Source organism: Haemaphysalis longicornis, unplaced genomic scaffold, assembly GCF_048455015.1.
Source record: "Haemaphysalis longicornis isolate Haplotype H1 unplaced genomic scaffold, Haemaphysalis longicornis Haplotype H1 scaffold_12, whole genome shotgun sequence".
Taxonomy (NCBI): Eukaryota; Metazoa; Arthropoda; class Arachnida; order Ixodida; family Ixodidae; genus Haemaphysalis; species Haemaphysalis longicornis.
Genome location: NW_027526225.1, coordinates 32717421 through 32737019, shown reverse-complemented (window position 1 = coordinate 32737019; position 19599 = coordinate 32717421). Strand labels below are relative to the sequence as shown.

The following is a 19599-nucleotide window of genomic DNA, read 5'->3' as shown; positions in this document are numbered from 1 at the left end:
CAGGATATTCTGTTGCAAAATAACGAAGAATTGCCGGGTAAAATCAGTAACCTTAGGACAGAAGCGCTCCGCACCCTGGACATCAAGGGGACTTTAGATAATGTCACGAACTAAGATACATCCCGAGGCCTCGCTTCTACAACCTTTAAAAGGAGCTCCTTTCTGAACGACCGCAATGCCTGAGCCAACGTTGGACACCTTACCTGTAGTACTTTCTAGAAAGAAAAACGGAAAGGGCCAACTACGTCCTCTCGACGATTTAATGTTGTAATCAAAGACAGACTACTCCTGTTGCCGCAGATTCCACTTCTCAAACTTTCAATATACGCCAATGATTTCCCTCTGTGGGAACTTACCGGGTCCACAGGAGAGCAACAGCACATCATTTAAGAGACGATACCAGTAGAATGTAAAGGCTTACAACCCCGCGCTCTTCCATGTGCTCTTGAGAATCCACCCAACTAACACTATGCAAACCTACTCAATAAAAAATGCTCAGACAATTCAGGACCCAGAAGTCTGAAGTGATGCCAAGCCGGTCCCGCCAGTTCCTCACCAAACATCCCAGCAGAGGGAGCGTTTGCACAAACTGCGTTAAAATTGCAACAAACAGTCGCCCTATTACCTGAGCTAACCAATCGACCCCATCACCGAAAGTGCAAGATAGGTCAATTGGACAGTAGCGGCAAATCATGCGGGGCGTCATGGCTGACACAGCAACAAACGGAGAAAAGCAGCTGAACATACGGACACGCCAGAAAGCATATCATAACTTTGGTTAGCTGTAAAAATATTCACAAAAAGACCGGGGCTTTTCCGACAAAAAAAAATCATCACGGGCAGAGTGTATCTACCGTTACGCTCAATTGGATTTTCTTTGGCGAAATTTGCTTCGATTTTTGTGTTGACCTATTAGCTTTTCTCTTCCCTTTTCTCACTAAACGTTGTTTTGATGAATCGATCGATTAACCAATATCAAATGCTTCACTTTGTTTGCCGGCGCTTCCGGAGATAGGTTGTTTAGAGCCTTTGTTGACTCTCTTTCTGTTCTTTCTGCAGACATTTTGTACACAACTTCTTGAACACGAAGAAGCCGGATTTTTGTGTTACTTAATTTCTTTACCGTTTCAAATTAAACAGCCTCATCGCTTTTCGTGCGAGAGACTATGGCGGCGTTTAATTATGCGCAGAATTCCTTTTGTTTCTCGAACAAAATATCAGTGCAGAACTGCTTCAACGCGCATCCCATAACTTTGCAAGTTCACAGGACCACGACCAGCTTTATAGATTGCGACGTGCCCAAATGCAGCAGGCGACGATGGGCGTAAGCATGCCGAAAAATTGCTGTGTAGAGATGGTGAATTCCGTCAGGTGGTGCTATACTTAACCCCACAACCTCGCAGGCTTTGCTTGATTGCATCGGCGCCTGCGACTGGTCGAATAACCTGTAGCCATCGTACAAATCAATACCTATTGTATCGATTAGTACCTATAATTTTAGACAGCACCGAGAACTTATGGTACAACCGAGACCCGCTTCTTAGCTATGCAACCTTCGACGTAGACGAGTAAACCACATTTTACCATACCCGCCTGCACAAACAGCAGTTTTTATTCTTGAGTATTTCAATTGATTTAAACATTTGAAAAGTTCATCGACTTTAGATTACGTCCCAAAACTGTGTTTTTACGTCGCGCTTTTGTATACACATGAAAAAGCTTACAAGCAGTGCCTAAATTTGTGTAGAGGGCCTCCAACCGAGTCATTGTGTGCGTGGATTCACCGTCATTCTTACGTGAAAACATAGTGTTTTTTTTAGCGAACGGAGCACTAATCGACGGGAACTGTTTCAACGGTTGCTGCGTTTTTACCATAACTTGAGCCACTCTCGTAGGAGCTTCCTTGGGGTGGCTTAGAAGCCCCACAAATGGCAAAGTTGACATGACAGCCGGCCCCGGTTTATGCCTGCTGTGAAAATCGCAGTAACCGTCTGGATATCCTTTTAAACCAATCCCCAGTAACAAATCAATAAAAACATGGTAAAAAATTGTCTTTGCTTGTCTTTCCGGATAATTTCTGCTGTACGCAACAATAACATCAGCTGGGACTTAGTAACAGTAACAGTTCATTTTATCTCATGAAATGTACAAATCAACATCGGATAAGCCCGAGCAATGCAAAGCTTGCCGGCAGTAACCAGGGTGGCTAAATGGTATTAGTGAGCGTCAGTCAAAACAGAAAACTTCACTTCACTTCACTTTATTTCCTTAAGGACCCCACAAGGGGGGGGGGGTGTTACATAAGGGGTGGGTTGTTCAACATAGATGCAAAAGCCCCAGGTTAACATTGCAGATGCATAGACAAACATTGAATAAAACGTGATGGGCAGGTGATTGAAACTACATCGTGGGGAAGGTCATTCCATTCTTTGGCGGCGCGGCAGAGAAAAGATGCAGAAAAAGTTGAGGTGCCACATCGGGGTCGGAAGACTTGAAGTGGATGGCCAGTGTGGGGGGAAATGCGTGCGGCGGGAGCGATGTAAGGTGGTTGGCGGAGTGAGCTGCGGTACAACTTGTGGTACAGTGACAAAGTAGCAATTCTGCGTCGAAGGGAAAGACTTGACAGGCCGGATTCATTTTTAAGGGATGAAACACTGACATCGTAAGAATAAGAAGAATGAATGAAGCGAGCGGCGCGATTTTGCACTGCTTCGATGGCGTTGATCAAATAAACTTGGTGAGGGCTCCAGATGGGTGATGCGTATTCTAGTTTGGACCGGATTAGCGACTGGTAGGCCACAAGACGCACGTTATACGGTGAGTGACGTAGGTGAAGTTTTAGAAATCCTAATGATCGGTTGGCTGATGAAATCATGTTAGTGATATGAGTTCGCCAGGAAAGATCAGGGGTTAATGTTACACCAAGATACTTATAGGATACGGGTGTTTCGACTGGTACGTTAGCAATTTCATAGGAAAATCGGAGTGGAGTTTTGCGGCGGTGGAAGGAAACTAATTTGCATTTGTTAGGATTAAGGGTCATAAGCCAACGGTCACACCAGTTTAACACTTCATAAAGGTAATTCTGTAGTGCTGCTTGATCAAATGTGTTGGTTATTTTGCGGTAGATAACACAATCATCTGCGAACATGCGAAGGTTGCAGGATAAATTGTTAGGCAAGAAGTTAATGTAGATTAGGAACAAAAGCGGGCCAAGGACAGATCCCTGTGGCACTCCAGACTTAACGGGAAGAGAGTTAGATTTGACGTTGTTAACGAAAACAAACTGAGAGCGGTTAGTCAGAAATTGAGTAATCCAATTAAGAAGCTCAGCTGGTAGATTTATTTGAGAAAGTTTCTTTAGTAGGCGCTGGTGTGGAACTTTATCGAAAGCTTTAGTGAAATCAAGAAAAATAGCATCAGTTTGGAGGTTACCATCGAGGTTAGCATGCAGGTCGTGAAGGAAAAGGGCTAGTTGGGTTTCGCATTAGCGGCCTTTTCGAAATCCGTGTTGAGAGGAATGAAAGAAATTGTTAGAATCAAGAAAATGCATGATATGAGTGTATATGACATGTTCCATGAGTTTGCAACAAACACTGGTTAATGATATGGGGCGATAATTTAACGGGCAGTCTCTTTTACCTGTCTTGTGAACCGGAATGACCTTCCCACACTTCCAGTCGAAAGGCAGGATACCTGAGGAAAGCGACTGGGAGAACAGCAAAAGTAAAAACTCGGCTGATATGTGTTTAGTGTTCTTTAACAGCTTGGATGTAATTTCATCGGTACCCGCCGAGGATGACAGTTTCATTTTTTCTATTAAAGACAGGATACCATTCAAACCTATGTTAAAGGGTGGCATTTCAGGCAGATTAACAGGGACTAATTCTGTTTCAACGGGGTTAGATTCATTCGTAAACACAGACGAAAAAGCGGCATTGAATATATTGGCACATTCTGAACAACTTGATTCTTGACCAGAATCATTAGTAAGGGCGATGGGGGGCGTGTTATGTGGGTTTATTATTTGCCAGAAACGCTTCGGTGAATCAGTAAGTATTTTCGGTAGTTCCGTATGGAAAAATGTGTGTTTGGCGTTGCGCACTTCACTTGAATATGCTTTCTCGGCAACCTTGTATTTTTCCCATGCAGAGTCAGTGTTTTTATTCTTCGCAGCCCGAAAGAGGCGTTTCTTCTTATTTTCAAGCCTTTTTAATGTTTTAGTATACCAAGGTTTTTGGCGGGTGGGACGGAAAGTAAATTGATCAGCCAGCTGGTTTATTTTTGTTTTGAAGATTAACCAGTTATCGTTAATGGGTCGCTCCCAAAAACCATCTCGAAACGTCGGAAGAAAGGCTTCAAGTTCACGAGTGATGGCCCCGTAGTTACCCTTGTCATATAGCCTAATAGTTTTACTGCAGGCTTGGCGCATTTGAGAAATGAAGGTAAAATTAGCGTGAATGACCTTATGGTCACTTATTTCATCAAGATATGTTATAGAAGACAGGCTCTCAGGATCAGTTGTTAAGATTAGGTCAAGAATGTTAGCGGTCTCTTCAGTAACACGTGTAGGTTGTGTTATCAGCTGAGTGAGATTAAAGTTGAGGCAAACATTAAGGAAATCGTTGGCTTCCTTTGCATTGGGTGCAGATGAAGTTAGGTTAAGCCAATCAATGTTAGGAAAATTGAAGTCCCCCAGGAGGAGGACGCGAGCATTTGGGTATTTGGCCGTAAGTTCAGCTAAAATACCATTAAGCTGGCGCGCGAAATCCGGACTACTTTTGGGAGGCCTATAACAAACTCGTAATAGTACGGACTGTGGTACGGAACGAAAGAGTAACCACAATATTTCGAGATCGGAGGCAATGTTTATAAGGGAGCATGAAAGTTGTTCGTTTGTAGCAATCAGGACGCCGCCGCCACGGGTGCCGGGACCATCTTTTCGAAAAAGATTAAAGTGAGCCAAGTCGGTCAAAATTTCGCAGTCGGTGACGTCAGAGGTCTACCACGTTTCAGTTAGTATGAGTAGGCTACTACTAGATGAAGATACAAGGGCGGACACGTGGTCGCGTTTGGAAAGATAGCTACGTATGTTGGTGAAAATGACCGAAAAAGAAAGATTAGCTTTGTGACCAAAAACGGGACTATTAGAAGATCTGGGGCGTGAAGGCAATTGCTACGAGCTTTCTTCTACATTTTCAGTTGCCTCGTTAAATACGTATCGTTTGGAGCCCATAAAAAGGGTCTTATACCGTAAAAAGAAGGGACCTGATTTTTCTTTAGCAAAAGTAAGAAGATGCTTCCGTGCGTTCCGGACCCCATGCTAGAAATCATCCCCGATGATAAAATCGGTGTTCTTAAGCTGGGGACCATTAGCAAGGACAGCTTCCTTGGTTTTGAAGGATGTAAACTGCACAATAATAGGCCGACACCGGTCTTGCGAGTGGCGGCCAAGACGGTGGGCACGCTCGACATCCCTGGATTCGACCGTTATTTTTGGGTGGTCCCTGCAAAACCCAGTAATACGCTCCTCAGACTCCGCATACGTTTCGGATGGCTTGTCATCCGCTATGCCGTAAAACAACAAGTTGTTCCGTCTGGAACGATTCTCCGCATCGTTCAGTCGAGCCTCAAATACAGAGACATGGGTAGCTGTCTGGGAGGTGGCGGCGGCCATGGCGTCAAGATCGGTTCGGAGTGTGTCGACACTACTGTAGTGGGATTCTAGACTGTCAATTCTCTTGCCTAGTTCGGAAATGGCTTTATCAGTGGTAAATAGCTGGTTTTTTAGGAGTTGTACATCGCCAATGAGCTGGGATTGACCGGAAGACAGGCTTTTAAGTTCACTCATTATTTCCTCTAGGGTGGTTGGACCAGGGTTAGTTTCAATATCTCCACCCAACAGTAACCGCAGAGAGAACACAATGTTCATACAATCAGAAATAATGCAAACACAGCACTGGGGGCTCGGTAGCTGAACAAGGCATCGGTTGCTTGTTTTTTTAGCAAAGATACCGTGTTGATTACTGACCTGCATCATGAACAGAAGTGGTTTAGACTGCGTCGGGGCACAGCCACCGAGCCCACAGAGCGCGGCCGGCTGGTGGGGGGGATTTATACGCTGTGCGCTTGCTGAAGTCGATGACGGTGTAGCTGTTAGAGCACTTCCGAGCGTCCAGTTTCCGGGCTGCAGCGTCGATAGGGCAGTGGTGGCCAATTCTGGAAGTTGGCGCCAGTCATCTGCGTTGACGGGCCTTGGCGGGAGAGGGTTGCTCGCATCTATGCATGATACCGGGGCCAAAAGAACGGGTACCAGCACGCAGAAGATAGCGCGTACGAAATCCTGCATCATGAACAGAAGTGGTTCAGACTGCGTCGTGGCACAGCCACCGTTTTTTTATTCCAGTACGTTTTTAGGCCACGAAGACAGGAAACCGAAAATATTTCTTTAGTTAAGGAGATAGCAAATTTTAGGAAATAATGAGCTCTAACATAGGAACCAAAATGTGTGTAGCATCGCGGTATACCAAATCAAGGACTCTGTCTGAACATTCAAACCAGCACATGAAGGGACAAAAAAGGGCTGAAGCAGAAGGTTTTTAAAGATAATCGTTTGAAAAAAGCGGGCATCAAATGCGCGCAGCTTGAAATAAGTGAAGAAATCGCCGTTAACGGAGATATCTGCATTGTAGGCAACGATGAGGACAATATTTGTTTTATATGCAGTTAACTTTGGAAAGCCAGGTGAAAGAACGATGACAGAACAAAGATATCCCATATCTAAGAAAGTTGTATGGAAGTGAGCGCACAATAACTTTGCGCGCGGGAACAGGCATGAGGGAACGTACATTATATAAAACACAATACACTCCCCGAATCTGGGTACAAACATAGGACATCCGAGTGTTTCAAGTTAAGTGGCTTCCAAAATATACACCTGGATATTTCACACTTGTCGAAATGGGAAGTGGAACAGAGTGAACCCGCCCCGGTGGCTCAGTGGCTAAGGCGTTGCGCTGCTGAGCACGAGGTCGCGGGTTCGATTCCCGGCCGCGGCGGCCGCTTTTCTGAGGGAGGCGAAAAGTAAAAACGCCCGTGTGTGCGAGATTTCGGCGCATGTTAAAGATCCCCAGGTGGTCAAAATTAATCCGGAGCCCTCCACTACGGCGCGTCTCATCGCCTGCGTTGCGTCGGCGCGTTAAACCCCACAATCAATCAATCAACAGAGTGGTAATCCTTGCATTTTGAGTTATGAAGTAGAATCGGCGTTCTGCCAGTTTGCAATTCAATTCGATTTACTTTTATTCTGCAAAAATTACGCCCACCGCCCCTCGCGGGAACCCCGGTGTGATGCAACGCATCTCATCGGGGGTTCCATTGCCGTTTTCCATCATATTGATTACGCGTATAGCAGGGATCCTCACGCGAAGCGGAGGTGGGCGGACGACCGTCGACTGAGACCGCCGGAGCGGGGCATGCCGCTTTATATTCACAGCGCCCGAAGGAGAGGACAGCGCGGAGAGAGATAGAGTACTGCACATGCGCAGCGCGCGAAGCGCCGAGCGCAGCGCCGCCCAGCAGCGCCTAGCAACGGAGTGAGAGTGCGCTGCGCCAACCCGCAGCTGTTTGGGAGAGAGTGTTCGCTATCCGAGAGAGGAGAGGAAGAGAGGCGCAGCTGTGCGGACGACGCCGGACAGACGCAGGAAGGACAGAGGGGCGAGCATGAGATCCGTTACATTTAAAAGTAACAAAAACATTCGCATAACACTGCGCGGACCCATAGCTAAAGGCTTGTCGCGGGTCCGAACGAAGTAAATACATAGTTGTGTGATTTTTAACACACAGTTAACATATTGCTGAATATTAAAATATTAGCAATATATAACTTAAGATAGTACAGCATAAAACGTGGTACACGTGCATGGGAATACGTATGGAACAATACCAACAAGTTCACAAAGTCAAAACATGTTGCTTAGGCAATAGCACACTTATATATCAAATTGTGGAGAAACAGACAATAACATTCAAACAGTCCCCAGGCTTGAACTAACAAATGCTTTTTCAGTGTTCGAGAAAAATGAGGAGACTGTTTGATAAAGTACGGTGCATCATGTTTTAACGCCGCTAAACTGCAGTAGCCGCTCTCAATAGACATTAAAAACTGGTGCAAGGTTCAAGTTCTCCAGCGAGAGGCTTCTGGTGCTACGCAACGGGTGATGAAACAAACACACATCAAAGGGCCGAGTGTACCTTAAAACTATGTGCACACAGATAGATATTTTCAAACACAACAAGCGTTCGAAAGACAGGACATTCATTTTTCGGAAGAGTGGCCTGCAAGATTCGTAGAAATCGGAATGTTTTATGATTTTCAACGATCGTTTCTGAAGTTGCCTTATGGGATCCAAGTATGTTTTGTACGTTCTTCCCTAGATTCAATATAATAAGAAATATGGCTGTGAATAAAGGCGAAGTACAACATACGCAGTATATTTTGGTCAAAATAATCTCGCGCCTGTAGCAGGGCGTGGATACCTGAAGAGAGTTTCTGACAGATGAAATGAATGTGATCCTGCCAGTTGAAATGGCTGTCAAGAGTTACTCCGAGATATTTAAATGATTCAGCTTGTTGTAGCTCTTGGTTATTTATATAGAAATTAATACAATTGGCGGCAACCGGTATTTGTCGGGAGTGAAAGGTGATGAACTTGGTTTTCTTGGCAATAATAGTCAACCTGTTAGTTATCATCCACTTGAACACTGAGTCCAATTCTTTGTTCGCTATGGTTTTTAGTGCCATATGTTTGCCAGCAGTAATTATCATACAGGTGTCGTCACCATACATCAGTACTTCCGCAGTGTGAAGCGCTAATGGTAAATCATTTACGTATAATGAGAATTGCAAAGGCCCGAAAACTGATCTCTGTGGGACCCCTGCTTTTAGGTACTGCGATGGAGATGAAACGTTGTTCATTATTACTATCTGTTTGCGTTCACTGAGGTAATCTAGTAGAATTTGAGTTGCACAGTTACAGAATCCATATTGCTGAAGTTTTTTAATTAGAATATTGTGAATCACCGTATCAAATGCTTTTGATAAATGCAGGAATATGACGCACACAAGCTTATGTTTATTTAGTGCGGTATTATTAACCTGCGTTAGGGCAAGGACTGCGGTTAAAGTGGAGCGGTGTCGAAAGCCATGTTGTTGTGGGCAATGTATATTGTATTTATTTATAAACTTGTTTTACCGGTTGGCAAGAACTCTTTCCAAAATGTTGTTAATTATACTAAGAATTGAAAGTGGCCTTGAATTTAGAAGGTCCGAAGGGTCCCCTTCTTTATATACTGGCACAACCTTTGCAATCTTCAATGACGATGGGTATATGGAAGATTTCACGGAGTGATTGAAGAAGTGACATAATATGGGACCCAAAATGTCAAAATGTTCGTTGATCTTCCTTCGAGTAATGCCATCTATACCAGCATATTTGTTAGACCTCATATATGAAACGACGTGATGTATTTCTTTTACATCTATATCGAACATTGCAAAGGAATTCGGTAGGCAAGTTGCCAGACTAAGTTCATCTGATGCAGGTGGAATTTTCTGTGCTAGCGACATGCCCACGGAAGCAAAAGTGTAATTAAATGGGCCAACCGTATTGATTTTGACAATGTCAGGAAGTACACGCGGAGTGGGTGGTTTGCCTGCGACTTCCTTGACGATATCCCAAATTTTTTTTAGTCTTACCGTTAGCTTGCTGTATGCGACTTGCATAATACTCTTTTTAGCGGGTTCTTTACATTGCCACCAATTGATTCCCCATAGCCTTAACCTAATAAAATATGATTTATTTCTTCTGTTGTGTCGCCATTCATTATACCAATCGTCCTTTGCTCTAATTGTTTCAAGAGTGGCCCTGTTCATCCAAGGGCAGACCGGCACATCGCGGAAGCGCGGAGAAATGTTGTGGCTGCTTTTTGCTCACGCGCCAGTAAGAGCATTTATGAAATTAGGAAATTCAATATTGACGTCATTGTGATAAATTTTACCAAGATTGAGCAATAAAATATTGTCTCGTAAAAGATCGTATTTGATCTTGCTCACAAGTCTGGGACTTCTATGCCGTGGTTTCGGGAAAGAATTAACTTTTACGAAAATGGGTAGGTGGTCGCAGATCGCCTAACTATAAACTCCGGCCGTTACACCAGTCATTCGATCTGAAAGAGCATAGTCGAGTAGTGTAGCGGATGAAGCAGTCACTCGCGTACGCTGAGTGATTAAATTGTGAAGGTCGAATGATCTCAAGGGTATTCGTAATTTCTTTGCATGGCTCTATGTGTGTCAATATTTATGTCTCCAACTATTGCGATCACCACTTTGTGATCGTGTGTTACTGAAGAAAACATCGTTTCAAATTTTTCCAAAAAGGAATTGACACAAGAATAAGAAGCCAATAAACAACGCCTTCTATAAGGGACAATTTCAGCACAACAAAACGAGATTCGATAAACGGTGTGCTACAAGTAACACCTGATAAAATTGAAATCGAACGTTTACTTTTCATAAATAGCGCAACAACACCACCCCGCGAAGGGGATACACTCGTATTTGAAACCACAGTACACCCAGGAATTGTTATGTTTTACCCACGTTTAGCCATAGTTCTGTTGTTGCTACTATGCCGAACATTTGTGTTTGCTGAGCTAAAAATGAAACAAGCAGATTTACGTTTTTTGTTATGCTGTGCACATTGCAGTGAAAAATGGACGTGCAAGTTGTGACTTCCTTGTTGGTGAGAGGCATTGGCATGAACGCAAGTTACCCACGGGGGACCAATATACATCTTTACACAACCTTGTCGCGATCCTCCTCGCGCGCCACGTGAACAGCTCGTGAATTTTCAGTTTTCCTGAAGAGACTTTTTTCTTCAGATACCCAAGCAAATGTTCAATTTTTTCTCGCTTGACTTGAATTGCCTTTCCCAGCAAAATCTTGTTTTCCGGGCAAAGGTGCTCATTCACGAAGACTGGCTCACTGGTATCGAAACCAAGGGCTTGTGCGTTTAACCTATGCTTTTTTGCAGAATGCAAGAATTTGTCGCGTCTGCATTTGGACACAAATTTGATGATCACATTAGGTAGACCACGTTTGCGCGTAGTGACTCGGTGAATTACATCTTCATCAGTAACAGACACGTCGGTCTTGAGGCAGGATGCCTTTGTAGTGAAGATTGTGTCAAGGTAGTCTTTGTCATTTATCGGAATTCCTTTCACTTCTAGGTTCGCCCGCCTGTACTGTACTGTTTCAGTTCCACTAGCTCCATTTTTACTTCGTTAGGTTGTCTAGCAACGCTTGTGATTTCTTTCTGCAACTCTAGAGTCTCTTTTTTTGCTTCCGTGAGTTTCTGGCGGACGCCCTTGATGTCTGCCCTAAATTCTTCAAAACGTTCGTTTATGAACCGCATGGAAGCTTTCACAGACGTAATTTCGTCCTGGATGAAAGTGCCCGACGAGTCAACCTTCTTTAGCTCACATCTTAGGTCAATCAATGCATCGACGAACTTTGTAGTCGTCTCAACTAGTATCTTGGTTTTTTTCTTTTATACTGCCAGGGGCTTTTTTCCCAAAGCCCTTAACCACATCAGACGGAACATCACACTTTCTCGTAGCCATTTGAATAGCAAAATGCACAAAAATCGATCAGAGCATCATACAAGTCCGGCAGCCGCCACAACAGTATCAAATAGAAAGACGAGTAGCAACCCTAAACCCATCTACGGTGCGTTCAAATTGTGATCAGGGCATGTCTCGACACGGCTGCCTGAACCAGTCTGAGGTGTCTACTTTTTTCGCTGTTCGGTTTATGTAGGCGACGGTGACGCCTCACCCGCAGTGATGCCAAAGTGGTCGTCACGTTCTCAGCTGCAGCTTCCACTGTCGGTGCGTGTGAGCATCGTTCCTCCGGCAAAATGATGACGGGCCGAAGTGTCTGTGGTGCGTTTAAATTGTGATTAGGGCAAGTGTCGACACGGCTGCCTGGACCAGTCTTTTGCCTTTGTTTTTGTGAGGATTCCAGAAATATAAATATTTTGTCGTTTGTTGGTTTGTGCAAATAGAGTTATAAGAATACCAGTCCCTAACCACGATTTGCATCTGCTTGAAGGTAGTGCATCACTGAATTTTAAAGAGAGTGAATAAACACAAGAACGGTGTCACTTGCATATTCCAACAGGCGACTCTTTGTTGTGACAAAACACAAACCTTTAAAAGACAGGTTAATTAGCAATGGCGATAAAATAGACCCCTTTGTAGCACTCCTGATTTCAAAAAAAACTTGGAAAGTCTACACATTGTTCACACGCACTATTTCCGTCCGTATATGGATGTAGTTCATTAAAAGCTGAAGAAATGGCCCCGAAAACCTAAAAGTGGAACTTTTTGAATTAAAATTACACCATCTTCCCGCGGGGAACCGTGAGGAGGATGCGAAGCACCATGGGAGTTCCGTGTAGGTTCCATTGTGTTTCCGTTATGTTGTTTCATTTATTGGAGACGAATGGAAACGTAGTGTGAGGCCCCTTGTAGAGACAGAGAAATGTAGAGAAACGTAGAGACAGCGAAGAAACCGACACCCGCTTTACCTGATCGAACAACTCCTGGTTCTCGCCTTTCTTTATTGCGTGCTTACGCTCCTATTCCGCTGCCCGCCCTCTTCTTCATCTTATCTGGTTAGGTGCAAGGCGCGAGGCGCTTCCGGCCACGGCTTTCCACGGGAAATTCAACATCCTCCTTTAAATTTTCAGTTCGTCGTTTCCGTTGACGTTCAGCTTTGCGTGCCTTCGTTGTATCAGTAGCTTCTTCACGTAGTTTGAATGAATGAAGGACATAAGAAGCGTTCGTAGCACATGCTCCCATCTCGGTTTGTAGCGAAGCGGGAAGAGCGGCAGGTACCTTCCGTTGCGGCCACACAATCGTGGGATCGAAACCCTCCGCCGCCTAACTATTTTTTTTGATAGTGTACTGCGCTCACGTCAGGACAAACTCAGACGGGGCTGAAGATACGCGCATGCGCAGTATAGTGCGGAGGGCGGACAACAACAAGGGAGGGAGGGCACTGCCCCGAGCATGAGATGCTTCGCATATAATATTGGGTGATAAACACAGTCGAATGTTTTGCTGCCATCTAGGAAAAGAGGACAAGAGACGTCATTATTATCGAAGGCAGAATATATGATCTCACACAAATCTTCTAAAAGCGTTGTAGTACTGTCTCCTGCCCTAAAGCCGAACTGAGATTCGGAAACAACGTTATTATTTTCATAAATATTGCTCATTGGACTAGATAGGTGGTTTTCTAAGTTTGGTGCAATACAACACATGATAGCTATTGGCATGTATTCGCAATCGCTTGAAAGCCTCACCTTTATGAAGCCGGTTCACCAAGGCCATCTGAAGCTCATCATGTAAGAAACCATGCTGCATAAAAGAATTGCACATTAAGATTTACTTCGCTTCTGGACTAGCACGGTTTTTTTCCTCTTGTATTAGTTATTTAAATATTTCCAAGAACTTTTTTTAGGCGTCTTTGAGGGTAACGCTCTGTAAAGACCTTCCCAGTCATAATCAACTACAGATTTATCAAATTTTTCAAAATCAAGGATACCCAGCTGCTGCGCACTAACATGTGTCCTTTAGACTCTAGTAAAAAAGCATGACAACAAACTAAATATTATTAGGCCAGTTTTTGCTCGATAACCGAGGCAGGGACGTCAGATACTGGTGCTCTAATGGTCACATGGTCAAGACATGACGTTACAAATTTGTCACCCCGTACTCTTCCCTTGTTGACAGGGATATCGTAGGTTTCATACGCCATTTTGCTTAAATATTCAGATAATCGACCACGATCTGCCTCGAGGACGCCAGTCAAGATTAAAATTGTCGACTAAACAAATAAAAGACTTCATCAGAACTGTTTGGATAAATCTTTCACGTTCAAATAAACAAACATCGGTATTTTGGGATGCAGGTCTGTTCATAGCTGAAAGCATAATTTCAAGTGTTTTCAAGTGGTTTGGCCTATTTCAAGTGGCTAAACCACAAAAATTTCAACTGGTTTAGCCGATGCATTCAGCTGCGCTAAATGCAAGCCCCAAGGAGACCACCGGCATTCCTTTGCGTACATAAACGAGTACACATCTACCGCTTACTTTATATTTCAATAAATATGAATATTTATTCTGTGCGAGCAGTGAAAGAAGCGCTGAGTGTATATTTATTTCTGTTAGCAATATTACATCTACGACACCCCCTGCATTTTGCACAATCGCCAAAAGTTCGTCCCAGTGATTTCTGATACTACGAATGTGTGCAAACAAAACGAAAAAGGGGTGTTCTCTGGTTTGAGTTTTAAACTACAAAACTCTTCAATGTTACTGCACGGAAAGAAAAAGGTATTCATATTTAATTCAGATGGTCTTCATAGAGGCTAACGTAGACACCAACAGGGGAAGTGGGTTCGGATGTCTTCGCGAATATTTTCTATGCTTCACCCAGCAATACTTTGTTTTCCTTTCCCCTTTGCCGAGCATCCCGAAAAAGCTTCTTTTTCCGGCGGGTCTAGTTGTCGTTCAGAAAAATCACGGCAATCACCATATGTTCGGCGAGTGATCTGGTCTATTTGAAACAAGGTATTCATTTTGCTTTAATTGCTAACGATGCAAAACGAACAAGAACAACCGGTATGATGTCGCACTTAGCCGGAAGCGGGTGGATAGATTCGACATCAGCGTCTTTGGGTACAATTTTCTGCTTATCAGCCAAGTCACGAATGAGAGCAGTCAGGCCCTCACCTGGACACATGGGCAAACCTTGAATCCCCAGTTCGCACAGTGTACTGAATTGCTCGTTTCATTTAAGCTGGCCTGAAGAAACAAACTCTTCCGTTTGCTGTGAGGCAGTTGTGTCCAGAGTTTGCACTTTAAACTCCAGAGATGTAAATGTCACCCTGCTGGCAGCTTCAGAAGTGAGGGCCTTGTCATATTTTTTTTAAAGACGGATACCGAGCCCTCCACAGCTTCCACTGTCTCTGTATGGTATCAACGGTCCCTTTCCAACCCAGCAGCTCGTCAACCTTCGCAATAAGTGATACAATTCCATCATTCAAGGGTAACAGCAACTCCACCTTCTTTCGCAACTATGAAAAGGACTAAAAACTCGATGCGGAATTGTCTCCGCTCGGCTCCCTCGCTTCCTACACGCGCAGACGACAGACACAGATACCTCGCTTTTCAACTGTTTTGCCGGACATAGTTTTATGCGAAATAACAGCACGGCGTTTACTAAACTGATAACCGTGCTTACACTTGAACAAGTTACGAACCTTCCATCAACAGGCGATGCCTTCTGGCACTGGGTTTCCTCCATCGTTTTTTTTGTTCGACCACAAGAAACCATGCGCGCCAAGTATAATTCTTGCTAAAGAACAAAACGTTCTGAATATTTGTATGATATTAATTTCTACTTACGCGTGTTAATAAAAGCGTGGAACCGTAGGGAACCCGTTAGGAAAGGGTTATCAGGTGTAGCCACTTCAAGCGAACTTTATCCCGGTGGGTGCGCGCGGTGGACGCCAGTCATCTGCGTGCTTTCGGCATTCTAGCCAAATAATGATTTCGCGTCACTAAAACTTGTAATTACGCACACTTTCGAACAACACATAAGATGCACACTTCCCCCAGGGTGAATCGGCGAACAGTTTCTTTTTGTTTGTTTATTTCGGCAGAGTACAAGTGCACCGCGAAAATCAGAATAATTTTCAATCTTCTGCCGAGGTGAAAGGGGCAATAGGCGTTTGAGCCCGTGTGATCGAACCCGATAATTCGAGTGAGCGCAATAAACCGAAAAAATGACGAAATAACAACGACACCCGACCAAGCAAACGAGCACACAGTAGAGAAATGGGGAAGAAAACACAGCGCAAGCCGACGTAGTCGCGTAAAAAAAAAAACTAAAAAGCCAAACAAGCGATAGAAAATCGGCATGCGGGATCTCCGAGTATGGGTGGGTCGCTATCTATGAAGCCCGTCGTGCACAGGACGAGCGCCACATCTCAGGGTTGAATGGGGGCAAGGAGTTTAGAGTTGATCATCTCATGTAATCAATTTTCAAAAACCGATAACTCACGAGACAGTGTGCATATATTCACTTTCACTTGAGGACTTCTCATTGGTTCTTATAGTATTGTATTGTTGTGTAAGTCACTAGTTCTTTGTTATTTCGGGCGTTCCAGTGACGGATGCCAAGAGTCTGGGCTCTACTGCGTCTCGGCGACAATCTACGATCAGCTCAAACTCGAGAAGGAGCTGGACGTCTTCCGTGCTGTGGAGAACGTGCGTGCCAGTCGTGCTCAATTCATCGTCGACTCGGTAAGCGAGGCACCAAGAACATGCTTTTGGGATCGTGCTGTGACCGTCAATCACTTCCTTGCCACTCCACTTTGGGTGTCGAATAATATACTCGTGATATATTTTTTTCTGAAAGCCCTTCAAAATGGCGTCTTTCGAGATAAAATAGTTGACCGGTGGCGTTAGGTTGTACAAGAAATGAAAATTGTACAGCTGTCCCTTTTTAAGAGCAAGGCTGTGCTTCGTCGGGACGAGGCGTGGTAACGCGGGCGCAGCGTTTTGGAGGGGGTATAGCCTAGTGAGGGAAAGAGGAAGCGCAAAGTACCACAACGCAGTTCAAGCTACGCAAATATTCCCCAGCAAAAGACAAGCACATCTCACCCCTCATCCTCGCGTCGAGGCTCAGATTCACGCGCTGGGGAAAAGCACCTACATGGCTGAAACGAAAGGCAGGAATGGCGAAACCATTCGCCTCGTCCGATCAAACTTCAGGTGCGCTCGTCTCGGAGTATTCTGGTTAAACATATGGCCGCATCGCTTAGTTCCTCTTGCAATAAGCGTACATTAACTTTGTCTGTCTAGACAACGCTCGAAAATAATAATTATAGAAATTGCATTCCCACTATGGGGAAGTGTATGGTATTGAGCAGCCTTGCGCGCTACTTTCCTCGTCCCAGGAAGCGCCAAATCACCCTTTCTAGCCTTGCCAACGTTCTACGGTATTTATAAAACGAAGTATAGATAATTGCGCTCGGTGAACTTTTCTGGAATACTTGGACGCACCCTTGGACGCACTGGAACGCGCTCTCCAGACGAAGACGCCGCTCGTCGGAGTGCCAGTGAGAGTTGTCACGCCAATAGAAACGGTGTCGTTAGGCGAATCCAGAAGCCCCCACGAGGGATAGCGTAGCATGCACACGAGAGGGCGGAAAATCCCCATTTCCAAGCGGGAGAGGCCAAAGCCGAGCGCGCAATTCATTGGCGAGGAATGAATCCAAACGACGACGACAGAACGCGAACCTGGGTCTCCGAATGGTCGAATTTTTTCAGTTTCGCCAGCGAGGCTCTGGCAGCAGTGCCGACGGATGGTTTAAGCGCGAGCTCTTTGGCATTGAATATCAGAACAGTTGGGAAATATGTGATAGACTGTGTTTAAGCAACAACCTGTCATGGGTGAGTAGTGTGCGCAATGAAGGAAAGGGCGTGCGATGGATACATTACAACTACCCCAGTCTTAGCTCGTGCAATTCAGTCTTCTGGCTGTGAGAAATTCTATGAATCTTATCCTGACAAGTCTGCAGGTTAGTGAAGCGGGGGTAGTTTCTTGTTTTGTATTGTCGACCTAAGACGTTTGGGCATTGTCTTAAACCCAGTGTTGACATTTTTTACAACACTTTTATCTAGGATACTTTTCAACGTGCTTTGAAACTGACGTCAATATCAGTGAAAGGCCTGACTCCTGCTTTGTGAACGACGTACCGTACATTCTCTACTGATAGCCCTCACTCTCTTCAAACTTGTTATTAAGCCGTCCTCTCTTCCAAGCAACCCAAATACTTAGAAAAATAAATGTTTAATGTCTGGTGTGCTTAACCTTTATGCAGCCATCCCTCTTCAAAAATAACCGGTAGCTTAAAAATCATACAATGCCATCCCCTAGTTTCCGTATCAATACTGGCCCATTCTGACTTTTCTGATTTTTTACAGGAGCAATATGCCTTCTGCTACGAAGTCGCGCTCGCCTGTGTGGACTCTTTGCACACGTACGGTAACCTCGCGTGACACCGCTGGATGCACTCCTCACTCAAACAAGACATTTTCTGCTCTGATAGATGAGAAAAAATGCTACCTACTAGTCTACCACTCAAGGAGAATAAAGTGAATTACCTTTGCGTGTGTTGCGCGTGTGTTATCGTCTTTTATTCGTAGCACATGATCTGCTCTCGCCCCAGAAGTGTATTTGCATTCTGTATGATGCGTACTGCGTGTTCTTGTTGGTGTTGTGCGGAGATTTTGAGGTGAATCTTAGCCCTACGGTTGAAGACATGCTGGAATCACTCCTTTCGTGCCAAAACAACAACACTTCGGAAATCGCGGCACTTAGAGCTCAACAGGAAGACATGCAAAAGCTTATGAGTGAGTGGGCTTTGCGTTTCGCGAAAATGGAAGAATGGTCAGCTCGGATAGATCATTTGGAAAAGAAAATCATTTCCCTCCAGGCCAAAATACCTGACCTCGAAAATAGAAGCAGACGCGCAAACTTGGTCGTTTGTGGAGTGAACGAGGATTCAGGAGAAACCGAGCCCGATTGGAAACGCAAAGTTCTGACTGAAATCTTTGAGGAGAAGCTAAATGACCCTTGCAGGTCCGTTGGCAGGATACAAAGGATTGTAAAACCCAGAAAAAAAGGCCAGTGATTATATTTTTCAGGATTTCAATGAAAGCGCCACGTTTTAATGAATGCTAACAAACATAAGGGTACCGAGGTGTCTATCCAAAATGGTAACTCGAAAAAACCACTGCGCAAGTGCAAGCTGCTCTGGCAGAGCACAAAAAATTAAAAAAAAAATGCAAGGACAAAAAATATCCCTTTTACACAACAAACTTTAAGTAGACAAGCAAACATTCGCATGGGTTGATCCCACAAGCCATCGAATTAAACTCGGCGGTTCTCAGAACAGCCAAGTCAGCGCATTCCCAAGTTCCCCTGAGGATAAGCAGCTCCAACTTTTAAACATAAACACTCGCAGTGTTGCATATAAATCGGAACAACTTCAGGGTATCGTATTGGGCCTGACGCACATGCTGTAGTTATTACAAAGACTTGGTTACGGGGTGCTATCGAAGATGATTCTGTTTTCCCCCTTCTTATCAAGTGTGCCGCCATGACAGAACGTGTAGGGAGGGCGGTGTTGCGGTTCTGGTAAAACTTGTAATTAACTGCACTGCTTTGCATCAGATAAGTAATTATGAGAGCCTTACTTTGCAAGCATCTTGTTGGGGGCGATGTTTTCTTATTTTGCGGTTTATAGTCCACCCGATTTCTCACCTGAGTACTTAAGGCTTTGTATAACCGTATGAGGATATTTCGGCGCGACAGAATTTTTCTGGCAGGCAATTTTAACTTACCTGGCGTTGATTGGGAAAATCCTATTTGCAATCCAGGATTAAGCGCTCACGCGTC

The 19599-nt window shown here is 44.5% G+C and overlaps 1 protein-coding gene and 1 pseudogene across 1 annotated transcript in view; one reads left to right on the top strand and one right to left on the bottom strand.

The window, feature by feature from the left end:
- The window catches only part of LOC144162555 (receptor-type tyrosine-protein phosphatase kappa-like), a 109084-nt gene extending 90782 nt beyond the window's left edge, over nt 1–18302 (top strand). Inside the window, exons 18-19 of the mRNA XM_077693144.1 lie at nt 16301–16436; nt 18123–18302. Coding sequence (XP_077549270.1) covers nt 16301–16436; nt 18123–18197 — 211 coding nt within the window. The 3' untranslated portion in view covers nt 18198–18302. The remainder of the gene's footprint in view (nt 1–16300; nt 16437–18122) is intronic.
- LOC144161914 (uncharacterized) lies at nt 4915–6732 on the bottom strand (annotated as a pseudogene).
- Nucleotides 18303–19599: the final 1297 nt, after the last annotated feature.